Source organism: Bufo bufo, chromosome 4 (assembly GCF_905171765.1).
Source record: "Bufo bufo chromosome 4, aBufBuf1.1, whole genome shotgun sequence".
Taxonomy (NCBI): Eukaryota; Metazoa; Chordata; class Amphibia; order Anura; family Bufonidae; genus Bufo; species Bufo bufo.
In genome coordinates, this window is record NC_053392.1 from 359,165,485 (window position 1) to 359,178,078 (window position 12,594).

The window sequence follows — 12,594 nt, forward strand, 5'->3', positions numbered from 1 at the left end:
ACTTCTCCTCAACGCAACTGATGGTCCCAACCCCATTTATAAGGCAAGAAATCCCACTTATTAAACCTGACAGGGCACACCTGTGAAGTGAAAACCATTTCAGGGGACTACCTCTTGAAGCTCATCAAGAGAATGCCAAGAGTGTGCAAAGCGGTAATCAAAGCAAAAGGTGGCTACTTTGAAGAACCTAGAATATGACATATTTTCAGTTGTTTCACACTTGTTTGTTATGTATATAATTCCACATGTGTTAATTCATAGTTTTGATGCCTTCAGTGTGAATCTACAATTTTCATAGTCATGAAAATAAAGAAAACTCTTTGAATGAGAAGGTGTGTCCAAACTTTTGGTCTGTACTGTATTCTATAGATTCATTACGCAGAGTGATCTATTTCAATCATGTATTTCTTTTAATGTTGATGATTATGGCTTACAGCTAATGAAAACCCAAACGTCAGTACCTTTAGAGCACATGGTGCTTCCCTCTGCTGACAAGCTTTATGGAGATGCAGATTTCATTTTCTAGCAGGACTTGGCATCTGGCCACACCGCCAAGAGTATCAATAACTGGTTTAATAGCCATGGTAACTCTATCTAGAGAATCTATGGGGCATTGTCAAGAGGAAGATGAGAGACACCAGGCCCAACAATACAGACAAGCTGAAGGCCTCTTTCAAACAACTTGGGCTTCTGTAACACCTCAGCGAGGCCACAGGCTGATTGCCTTCATGCTACAGGCTGCATGAATGCAGTAATTCATGCAAAAGGAGCCGGACCAAGTATTGAGTGCATATACTGTACATACATTTTAGTAGGCCAACATTTCTGTATTAAAAATATTTTTTTTAATTGGTCTTATCTAATATTCTAATTTTCTAATATGTTGACTAGAGCGAAGTATTCATACATTTGATTTGGCTTGTTTTTGCCAAATTTTACAAAAAAATTCACTTTGTGACAAATTATTTAATCATGAAGTGCATTTTTTTGTAAATAGTGGGTGCAATTACAGGAGCTGCAATTGTGCGGCTCCTCATCATTGTACCCCTCAGATGCCGCGTTCATACATGATCATGGCATCTGATAGCAATAATTCAGTGTAAAATTATATTTAAAAAAATTTAAATCATATTTACCTCATCCATTTGCTCATGACGGGCCAGCCACTGCTATCTTGATTGAAGATATAATGCAAAATCTTGCACGGTCCATGATGACGCCGGCCAGCGTCATACGTTACTGCCCACGGGATTTTGTGCAAGATCTTCAATCAAGATGGCAGTGGCTGCCCGTCGAGAGCAAATGGAAGAGGTAAGTATGATTTTTTTTTTTGTTTTTTTACACTATTTCAGGGAAAATCGATTCGCTACCAAAGAGCATGAGGAAATTCGGCTTTGCGGCAAATCAAAATTTCCCAAATCCCTGAGATTCGCTCAACAATAAAACTGACCTTTGGGTTTTCATTAGCTATAACTAGAGTTGAGCGAACCCGAACTGTAAAGTTCGGGTTCATACTGAACTTTAGGGTTTTCGGCAACCAGACCCGAACCCGAACATTTACGTAAAAGTTCGGGTTCGGTGTTCGGCGATTTTTATGGCGCTTTGTGAAAGGCTGCAAAGCAGACAATCAACAAGCGTCATACTACTTGCCCCAAAAGGCCATCACAGCTATGCCTACTATTGGCATGGGTGTGATTGGCCAACTGCAGCATGTGACCCAGCCTCTATTTAAGCTGGAGTCACGTAGCGCCGCCCGTCACTCTGCTCGGATTAGTGTAGGGAGAGGCTGCTGCTGCTGTGAGGGAGAGATCAGGGAGAAATCTTATCAAGAACTGTTTTTTGTACTCAGCGATCTACAGCAAATCTGTTTTGTGGGTGCAGCGCACAATTTTTTTAAGCCTGCCCTGAGCCAACTACTACTAAAAACAAACTTTTTTTCTTCAGTTAGTCAATATCAATACATAATCGGCAGCCATTTTATGCAACGATAGTGCACCAGCACAGGCTATCTGCATGTCTGCAAGTCCAGAAATACAGATTTTTGCTTACTGGGGTTAAAAAAAATACATCTGTTAAATATAGTGCACATCTGGGATTACACGTGCATAAATGATTGTCACATTTAGGCCAGATTTAGGCCAGAAATACGGCTTTGGCATACTAGGGTGAAAAAAGCCTCTGATATACTGCACATCTGGGATTACACGTGCATAAGTGATTTTCACATTTAGGCCAGAAATATGGCTTTGGCATACTGGGGTGAAAAAAGCCTCTGATATACTGCACATCTGGGATTACACGTGCATAAGTGATTGTCACATTTAGGCCAGAAATACGGCTTTGGCATACTGTGGTGAAAAAAGCCTCTAATATACTGCACATCTGGGATAAGACGTGCATAAGTGAGTGTCACATTTAGGCCACAAATACCGCTGTCATATAGAGTTTTAATAAAACAAATTGAGAGCAATACCCTACATCAGGGTTTTTATTGGCGGTTAATTATTTTTAACAGACTTAACCACTTTTTACTTTGCTTTGTAAATGCTAACTATGAGGCAAACATCTAATAAGGGACTCGGTCATGGTCGTGGTGTTGGTGGAGCCTATGATGCAAGGAGAGGACGTGGCCGTTCTGCCATAGCTACACGTCCTACTGAACCTACTACCTCAGGTCCCAGTAGCCGCCAGAATCTACAGCGATATTTGGTCAGGCCTAATGCCGTTCTAAGGATGGTATTGCCTGAGCAAGTACAGGCGCTAGTCAATTGGGTGGCCGACAGTGGAACCAGCACGTTCACATTATCTCCCACCCAGTCTTCTGCAGAAAGCGCACAGGTGGCGCCTAAAACCCATGCCCATCAGTCTGTCACATCACCCCGTGCATATCGGGGAACCTGTCTGAGCCTCAAGTCATGCAGCAGTCTCTTATGCTGTTTGAAGCCTCTGCTGGCAGGGTTTCCCAAGGGCATCCAACTAGCCCTTCCCCAGGGGTGGAAGACATAGAATGCACTAACGCACAACCACTTATGTTTCTTGATGAGGACATGGGAATACCACCTCAGCACGTCTCTGATGATGACGAAACACAGGTGCCAACTGCTGCGTCTTTCTGCAGTGTGCAGACCGAAATGGAGGTCAGGGAGGAAGACTGGGTGGAAGACGATGCAGGGGACGATGAGGTCCTAGTCCCCACATGGAATGAAGGTCGTGCCACTGACTTTAAGAGTTCGGAGGAAGAGGCAGTGGTGAGACCGAGCCAACATCATAGCAAAAGTGGGAGCAGGGTGCAAAAGCAGAGCAGCCGTTGCCAAAACAGTTCGCCTGCTACTGGCCGCCGTCACCAGGGACTGAGCACACCAAAGGCAGCTTCAAGGAGTTCCCTGGCATGGCACTTCTTCACACAATGTGCTGACGACAAGACCCGAGTGGTTTGCACGCTGTGCCATCAGAGCCTGAAGCGAGGCATTAACGTTCTAAACCTAAGCACAACCTGCATGACCAGGCATCTACAGTACATGCGAGACACGGGCTGCAGTGGAGTAAGCACCTTCAAAACCAAGAAAAGGGCTCAGGCCCCTCCTGCTCCCTTTTCTGCTGCTGCCTCCGCCTCTGGAGGAACGTTGGCACCTGCCGCCCAGCAAACAGAGGATGTGCCACCAAAAACACCACCTCCGTCACCAAGCATCTCCACCATGTCACACGGAAGCGTTCAGCTCTCCATCTCACAAACCTTTGAGAGAAAGCGTAAATACCCACCTAGCCACCCTCGATCCCTGGGCCTGAATGCCAGCATTTCTAAACTGCTGGCCTTTGAAATGCTGTCATTCAGGCTGGTGGAGACGGACAGCTTCAAACAGCTCATGTCGCTTGCTGTCCCAAAGTACGTCGTTCCCTGCCGCCACTACTTCTCCAGGTGAGCCGTGCCCTCCCTGCACAACCAAGTATCGGATAAAATCAAGTGTGCACTGCGCAACGCCATCTGTGGCAGGGTCCACCTAACCACAGATACGTGGACCATTAAGCACAGCCAGGGACGCTATATCTCCCTAACTGCACACTGGCTAAATGTAGTGGCGGCTGGGCCCCAGGCGGAGAGCTGTTTGGCGCACGTCCTTCCACCGCCAAGGATCGCAGGGCATCATTCTTTGCCTCCTGTTGCCTCCTCTTCCTACTCGGCTTCCTCCTCCTCTTCTACCACCTCCTCATCCGGTCAGCAACAGACCTTCACCACCAACTTCAGCACAGCCAGGGGTAAACGTCAGCAGGCCGTTCTGAAACTAATGTGTTTGGGGGGCAGGCCCCACACCGCGCAGGAGTTGTGGCGGTGTATAGAACAACAGACCGACGAGTGGTTGCTGCCAGTGAGCCTCAAGCCCGGCCTGGTGGTGTGCGATAATGGGCAAAATCTCGTTGCAGCTCTGGGACTAGCCGGTTTGACGCACATCCCTTGCCTGGCGCATTTGCTGAATTTGGTGGTGCAGAAATTCATTCACAACTACCCCGACATATCTGAGCTGCTGCATAAAGTGCAGGCCTTATGTGCGTTCTCATCCTGCCGCCGCTCGACTGTCTGCTCTACAGCGTAACTTCAGCCTTCCTGCTCACCGCCTCATATGCGACGTGTCCACCAGGTGAGAGCAGCAGCAGGCCATAGTGGAGTTTCAGCTGCAGCACACACGAGTTGCACTGCGGAACAGGACCACTTCACCACCAATGACTGGACCTCCATGAGAGACCTGTGTGCCCTGTTGCGCTGATTCGAGTACTCCACCAACATGGCCAGTGGCGATGACGCCGTTATCAGCGTTACAATACCACTTCTATGTCTCCTTGAGAAAACACTTAGGACAATGGTGGAAGAGGATGTGGCCCAGGACGAGAAGGAGGAAGAGGGGTCATCTCTAACACTTTCAGGCCAGTCTTTTAGAAGTGGCTCAGAAAGAGGATTTTTGCAACAGCAGAGGCCAGGTACAAATTTGGCCAGCCAGGAACCCACTACTGGAGGAGGAGGAGGATGGGGATGAAGCATGTTCACAGCGGGGTGGCATCCAACGCAGCTCGGGACCATCACTGGTGCGTGGCTGGGGGGATACGGAGGACGCAGATGATACGCCTCCCACAGAGGACAGCTTGTCCTTACCTCTGGGCAGCCTGGCACACATGAGCGACTACATGCTGCAGTGCCTGCGCAACGACTGCAGAGTTGCCCACATTTTAACGTGTGCTGACTACTGGGTGGCCACCCTGCTGGATCCCCATTACAAAGACAATGTGCCGTCCTTAATTCCCTCACTGGAGCGTGATTGGAATATGCGTGACTACAGGCGCACGCTGGTAGACGCGCTCCTGAGAGCATTCCCGACTGACGCCGGGGGACAAGTGGAAGCACAAGGTGAAGGCAGGGGAGGAGGAAGAGGTTGCCAAACAGCTGTGTCAGCACCAGCACCTCAGAAGGCAGGGTTAGCATGGCCGACATGTGGAAAAGCTTTGTCACCTCGCCGCAACAACCGGCCCCAACTGCTGATATGGAGCGTGTTAGCAGGAGGCAGCATTTGAACAACATGGTGGAACAGTACCTGTGCACACGCCTACATGTACTGACTGATGGTTCTGCCCCATTCAACTTCTGGGTCTCCAAATTGTCCACATGGCCAGAGCTTGCCCTGTATGCCTTGGAGGTGCTGACCTGCCCTGCAGCCAGTGTACTCTCTGAACGTGTATTTAGCACGGCAGGAGGCGTCATTACAGACAGACGCAGCCGCCTGTCCACAGCCAACGTGGACAAGCTCACGTTCATTAAAATGAACCACGCTTGGATCCCTCAGGACTTGTCTGTATCTTGTGCAGAATAGACAGTTCTAACAGCCTCAACCATCCATCCTTGCACTCAAGTGCACTTATTCCTTTTTTTTTTTTATATGTCCCAATATTTTGGGGGATACCCCTATGTAAAAATGCAAAATAACACGCATCTGTGTTGGCTACCTATTCCTCCTTCGCCGCCGCTTCCACCTAGACTGCCACGTGAGCCTACACGGTCACATCCACCTATTCACCGCCTCCTCAACCTCTCCCTCCTACATCATCCCTAATTTTTTTTTTTAAGTTCTTTTATGTTTTTTTAATTCATTTCCCTATCCACATTTGTTTGCAGAGCATTTGCCATGCTCTTAAGCACATTTTGCTGCCTTTTGCAGCCCTCTAGCTCTTTCCATGACATTTTTACAGCCATTTTAGTGCTCAAAAGTTCGGGTCCCCATTGACTTCAATGGGGTTCGGGTTCGGGTTCGGGGTCAAGTTCGGGTCCCAAACCCGATTTTTTTTTTTCAAGTTCAGCCGAACCTGCCGAATCAGAACATCAAGCTGTCCGCTCAACTCTAGCTATAACCATAATCAACAATATTAAAAGAAATAAACTAATTTATTGAGATGCACCTGTATTGTTAATTTTCCATGTTTCTTAGGTTTCATGTACAAAACTTTTGGGGTCCGCAAATCGCGACTCCACAAAACTCTAATTTGGTTTATGTGCTTTCCACACTTTTTTTTGTGAACCCTTTAACTTTAATAGGTCCATGTGCTTTCTGTATCCATATGTCTGTTCTGAAAAGAGATAGAACATGTCCTATACTTGGCCACAAAATGAGGATGCAACCCAGATGGTATCTGCCTTTTTGCGGATCTGCAATGTGGGGACTGCAAAATATATATGGTCATGTGCATAAGGCCTTAACAGGGTGTCTCATCAAGACAACCTCTATTCATATTCATTTTTGGGGTATACAGACTTACTAGAGGAAGGTCCACTCAAGAACCCTTCTATGAACCAGAAGCATTCTGCATAAGTACTTCCTCTTCTGGCTGACTCTAACTGACCTTGAATTACTTAAAAAGATCCGTTTGCCAGCAGTGCAACCCCTTTAAGACAACCATTATTTATCCAGTAACTGATATGCTATAAAATGAACCCCCCTTTACCCCTAATTCTGCAAGAGAACACATTACCAAGATTACAGTCTGCTGAAAACATCAATTTATCATTAATATTTATATAAGAATTTAGATGAACGTTTTGACAAGATTACAGTTTGCTGAAAACATTGACTGATCATTAATATTTATATATGGATTTGGAAACTTGTATTTCAGGTAATTTTGTGGAGAGATACAGTATAGAGAGACATTACCATGTACAGAGACACTCATATACAGTGCTTTACACAGACCCTAGGGCTGCAGAATTGTCTCCAATAGTCTCAGAAAAAAACATTATGCTGTTTCTAAGGCATTTTTTTAAACTTGAAAACCATCACTTTTTTTGTGGTATTTTTTGTGGCATTTATGTGGACATACGTATTGTACTGGTTAAAATGCTATTGACAAATTCTACATTAAAATCTAGTGAAATGTAAAACACATTACATGCAAATTGCCTGTAGCATTTGGCAGAATTACTTGAGTCACTGCATTTTATTTTATTTTTTCAAAAAGCTGCATGCACCATGTATATAAATGTTTGGCATTTTGGCCATAAGTATCTCTGTAGGACTTGAAAAATTCAGGAAAATATACCTGTTACATTATAAAAAATAAAAAAAAACTCTATTAAAACCACCTGTTAAAATATAAGGTATAAAAGAGGCCTTAGAGCAAGGAAGACCAAGAAAACCTGGTTTTATAGAAATGTATCTAAGATTTACCATGGAACTGATGTACATAGACAACTCTCCATTAGGCCCCTAAAATGGATCTGTGCACTGACATATGCACTACCACTCCATACAAATGGGGAACTCAGGGAGCCCCATTCTCAGGAGCGCTGAGGGTTCCACTGATCGGAATTATAAAGATCATACATTTATCACCTATCCTGTTGATAAGTGTTAAATGTAAATGCTTAGTATAACACCCTTAAAGCATATTCACAGGATTAAAACCAATATAACAAGGGACAGCTGATGACCACTTTTGCAAACTAGGTAATGGAGACTCTATTCTCCTGATAGGCGGGGTCCCTAAGCTAATTAACGGGCTTCAATCAGGAACATGGTTATTAAACTGGCTGACTTTAGACATGTGCTAATGTCAGCTGAAGATAACAGTCCCTTCTTTCTATGTGCATCTGTTTTTGTGAAAAAGAAACTTTTGTTTTATGTAAATGAGCCTCTAGGAGCAATGAGGGTGTTGCCCCTACCCCTAACGGCTCTGTTGTCCCTCCTCTGGCCAAACCCTCATCATGCTGATTGACAGGGTCAGGCAGGATGAGGAGAACACTCAATCAACATGATGAGGGCTTGCCCAGAGGAGGGAGAACAGAGCCTATAGGAGTAGGCATATGCATAAAATATAAGTTCATTTTTAACAAAACGGAGGCACATAGAAAGAAGGGACAAAGACTGATAGCTTCAGCATGTCTAAAGTCAGCCAGTTTATTATTATTATTATTATTATTATTATTATTATTATTAGATATGTATGTTTGTGATATTATATACAGGATGTAATATTGAAATAAAGCAAATAAGAAAGCAAAAAGCAGGCACTACAGGATCTAATGAGCTTTAGCCGAGGCAAAGCAAGATGCTCTGCTTACTTTTTCTTTTTTTAATTGTCTTCAGATCTTTGGCTGAAGGAATGAAAGAAGGTTAAATTATCCAAGTTATTTATCAATACTGTTATCTATCTATCTATCTTCTATCTATCTTCTATCTATCTATCTATCTATCTATCTATGATAGATCAAAGCAAGTGTAGGCAGCACTGAGAATTTTTTTTTTAAAACGAGTGCCAGCGGCTGTAGAAATAAACCAAGTTTCTTGAAATATAATACAAAAATGCCATGGCACTCCATCCAGTAAAATAAATTCTGTGCTTTATTCACCTAACAGCAACGTTTTGGTCCTCTTTCTGGATGTTAAGAGCATTTGGACTTTAGAATAAATACAATTTATGAAATAATCTTAAAATACTGCTATTTTACTTATGTTAGGATATATTCACATAGGACTACACTATGACCTTGACATTTCAGAAATTGTGTGTTGTTTTCTAATTTTGATCGCCACTTTTTAATGCACTATGCACTTCTGTTATGTATCACTGCTTGAGAAAGGTTCCAGAAAGAGGACAGAAACTTTGCTGTTTGGTGAATAAAACACAGAATGTATTTTACTGGAAGGAGTGCCGTGGAATTTTTGCATTATCTATCTATCTATCTATCTATCTATCTATCTATCTATCTATCTATCTATCTATCTATCTTATATCTCTCTTTATCATATATATCTCTATCTTTCTATTTAATTAATATCTATTCTATCTATCTATCTATCTATCTATCTATCTATCTATCTATCTATCTATCTCATATATATCTCTATCTTTCTATTTATTTAATATCTATTCTATCTATCTATCTATCTATCTATCTATCTATCTATCTATCTATCTATCTATCTATCTATCTATCTACCTATCTATCTCAGTGCCATTCCCAGTATTATACTGATGAGACAATCATAAGCCTTGCAAAGACTGGAGCAAAACCCCAAACAACCTATTCCAAAACGTTAAAAAAATATATACTATGTCCACCTAACTAATAAATAAAATTCCTTAAGAATGGTCCTCTTAACAAAACAACCCCTGTGCATATGCATATGAACATTGTAGCGTAAGGTTTCTCCATGACTCCTATGGGAGTGAATGGAATGAGCCATTCACAAGCACAACCACTTCTTCATTCACTGCCTGGATGTGGCAGCCAGCAATTAACTCACCAGTAGGTAAAGCAGTTGAGGGACCTAATTCTGGAGACAGGTGTGAGTCTAAAGATAAGATCCACATCTATCAGATATTTATGGCATGTCCTGTTGATATACCATACATGTCTAATGGTACTATTACACCAGCAGATGTCATACAGAACAACATAAATGATCAAAGATGTACAAACTTGTTAACAATGAAAATGTTGCTTATTATACATACTGTATAAATCATTGTTTGTACTTGTGGTTGTTACTCTTTCACTTTTAAATAGTTCCTTGTTATTAAATCGTTAGCGAGTAGATGACTCCATACAATACAAAATGATTTATTAACGAAGAGCGACAATTTTTTAGCATGCTGAAGGATCACGATGGATGAGAAATGAGCAATTTGTAGCTCATCTTTGATTTGTTCATACCGTACTTATTACGTCACACGATTCTCATTCATGTTTGCTTGCATGCACAAGTATCTGTACGATATTCGCTCAGTGTCATAGGGCCTTTAGACTGGACTTTCTTTAAACTTCTTGAGAGGGTTAGCTTCCTTTAAAGCAGTGGTTGTCTTGTCTCTAAACATTACGCCTAATAGGCATGTAAGCTGCTGCTTGTAACATAAGATCTGAAAGCCCATCACTCCGCTTACCTGCTTTCTTTTCTTCCTTCTTTTCTTTAGCTGAAATATAGACATTACATATATTGAAAATAATTATATTAAATTATAGCCATTGTGGAGCTGTAATTATCTCCCTTTAATCAATGGTGTAGCATGCTGCTTTAAAAGTAAATACATAGTAGATTTAGTTAAAACCAAGCATAAAGAATTGGTAATCGCATGAAATTTTCCCAGTCATTAGGATACATTGGGTGAATCAATCATGTTAGGTTTAAAAGGGTTTCCCAGGATTTTGGCTGTTTTTTATATATTTTCCTAAAGGTGTCTGGTGCCTGCACCTTTTGACAATCTTCTTGGGGAGACATCACTAGTGATGAGCAGCAGGGGTCATATTCTAATTCGCGATATTTCGCGAATATTTTGTCGAATATTCGTCGAACATTCGCAAATTTGAATATTCGTTATATTCTACTTTTTTTTACTCGAAAAATCGGCAATGTAATGATCGCGTAATATGCGAATACAGGTGTGGGTCAAACAGGAATACAGTTGCAAGTAAAAGTATGTGAACCGTTTGGAATGATATGGATTTCTGCACAAATTGGTCATAAAATGTGATCTGATCTTCATCTAAGTCACAACAATAGACAATCACAGTCTGCTTAAACTAATAACACACAAACAATTAAATGTTACCATGTTTTTATTGAACACTCCATGTAAACATTCACAGTGCAGGTGGTAAAAGTATGTGAACCCCTAGACTAATGACATCTCCAATAGCTAATTGGAGTGAGGTGTCAGCCAACTGGAGTCCAATCAATGAGATGAGATTGGAGGTGTTGGTTACAGCTGCCCTGCCTTATAAAAAACACACAACAGTTCTAAGTTTGCTTTTCACAAGAAGCATTGCCTGATGTGAATGATGCCTCGGGCAAAAGAGCTCTCAGAAGACCTACGATTAAGAATTATTGACTTGCATAAAGCTGGAACGGGTTATAAAAGTATCTACAAAAGCCTTGCTGTTCATCAATCCACGTTAAGACAAATTGTCTATAAATGGAGAAAGTTCAGCACTGCTGCTACTCTCCCTAGGAGTGGCCATCCTGTAAAGATGACTGCAAGAGCACAGCGCAGACAGAATGAGGTGAAGAAGAATCCTAGAGAGTCAGCTAAAGACTTACAAAAGTCTCTGGCATATGCTAACATCCCTGTTAGCAAATCTACGATACGTAAAACACTAAACAAGAATAGATTTCATGGGAGAATACCACAGAGGAAGCTACTGCTGTCCAAAAAAAACATTGCTGCACGTTTACAGTTTTGCACAAGAGCAAAGATACCACAGATACAAGATAAAACAGAGAAAGCCACTTGTGCACAGATGCACAAGATACCACAGAGGAAGCCACTGCTGTCCAAAAAAACATTGCTGCATGTTTACAGTTTGCACCTGGATGTTCCACAGCAGTACTGGCAAAATATTCTGTGGACAGATGAAACCAAATTTTAGTTGTTTGGAAGAAACACACAACACTATGTGTGGAGAAAAAGAGGCACAGCACACCAACATCAAAACCTCATCCCAACTGTGAAGTATGGTGGTGGGGGCATCATGGTTTGGGGCTGGTTTGGGGCTGGTTTGGGGCTGCTTTGCTGCGTTAGGGCCTGAACGGATTGCTATCATCAAAGGAAAAAGGAATTCCCTAGTTTATCAAGACATTTTGCAGGAGAACTTAAGACCATCTGTCCACCTTCTAAAGCTCAACAGAAGATGGGTGTTGCAACAGGACAACGACCCAAAGCATAGAAGTAAATCAACAGAATGGCTTAAACAGAAGAAAATATGCATTCTGGAGTGGCCCAGTCAGAGTCCTGACCTCAACCCGATTGAGATGCTGTGGCATGAGCTCAAGAAAGCGATTCACACCAGACATCCCAAGAATATTGAGGAATGGTCAAGAATTACTCCTGACCCTTGTGCACGTCTGATCTGGAACTACAGCTAACGTTTGGTTGAAGTTATTGCTGCCAAATGAGGTTCAACCAGTTATTTAATCCAAGGGTTCACATACTTTTTCCACCTGCACTGTGAATGTTTACATGGTGTGTTCAATAAAAACATGGTAATATTTAATTCTGTGTTTGTTATTAGCTTAAGCAGACTGTGATTGTCTATTGTTGTGACTTAAATGAAGATCAGAT

General features: G+C 42.4%; 1 protein-coding gene across 1 annotated transcript in view; it reads right to left on the bottom strand.

Annotated features, from left to right (window-relative positions):
* The window catches only part of LOC120999212 (titin homolog), a 946,165-nt gene that overhangs the window by 729,100 nt on the left and 204,471 nt on the right, over positions 1 to 12,594 (bottom strand). Inside the window, exons 11-12 of the mRNA XM_040430085.1 lie at positions 10,420 to 10,449; positions 8,597 to 8,629 (exon numbers count right to left, since the gene is read on the bottom strand). Coding sequence (XP_040286019.1) covers positions 8,597 to 8,629; positions 10,420 to 10,449 — 63 coding nt within the window. The remainder of the gene's footprint in view (positions 1 to 8,596; positions 8,630 to 10,419; positions 10,450 to 12,594) is intronic.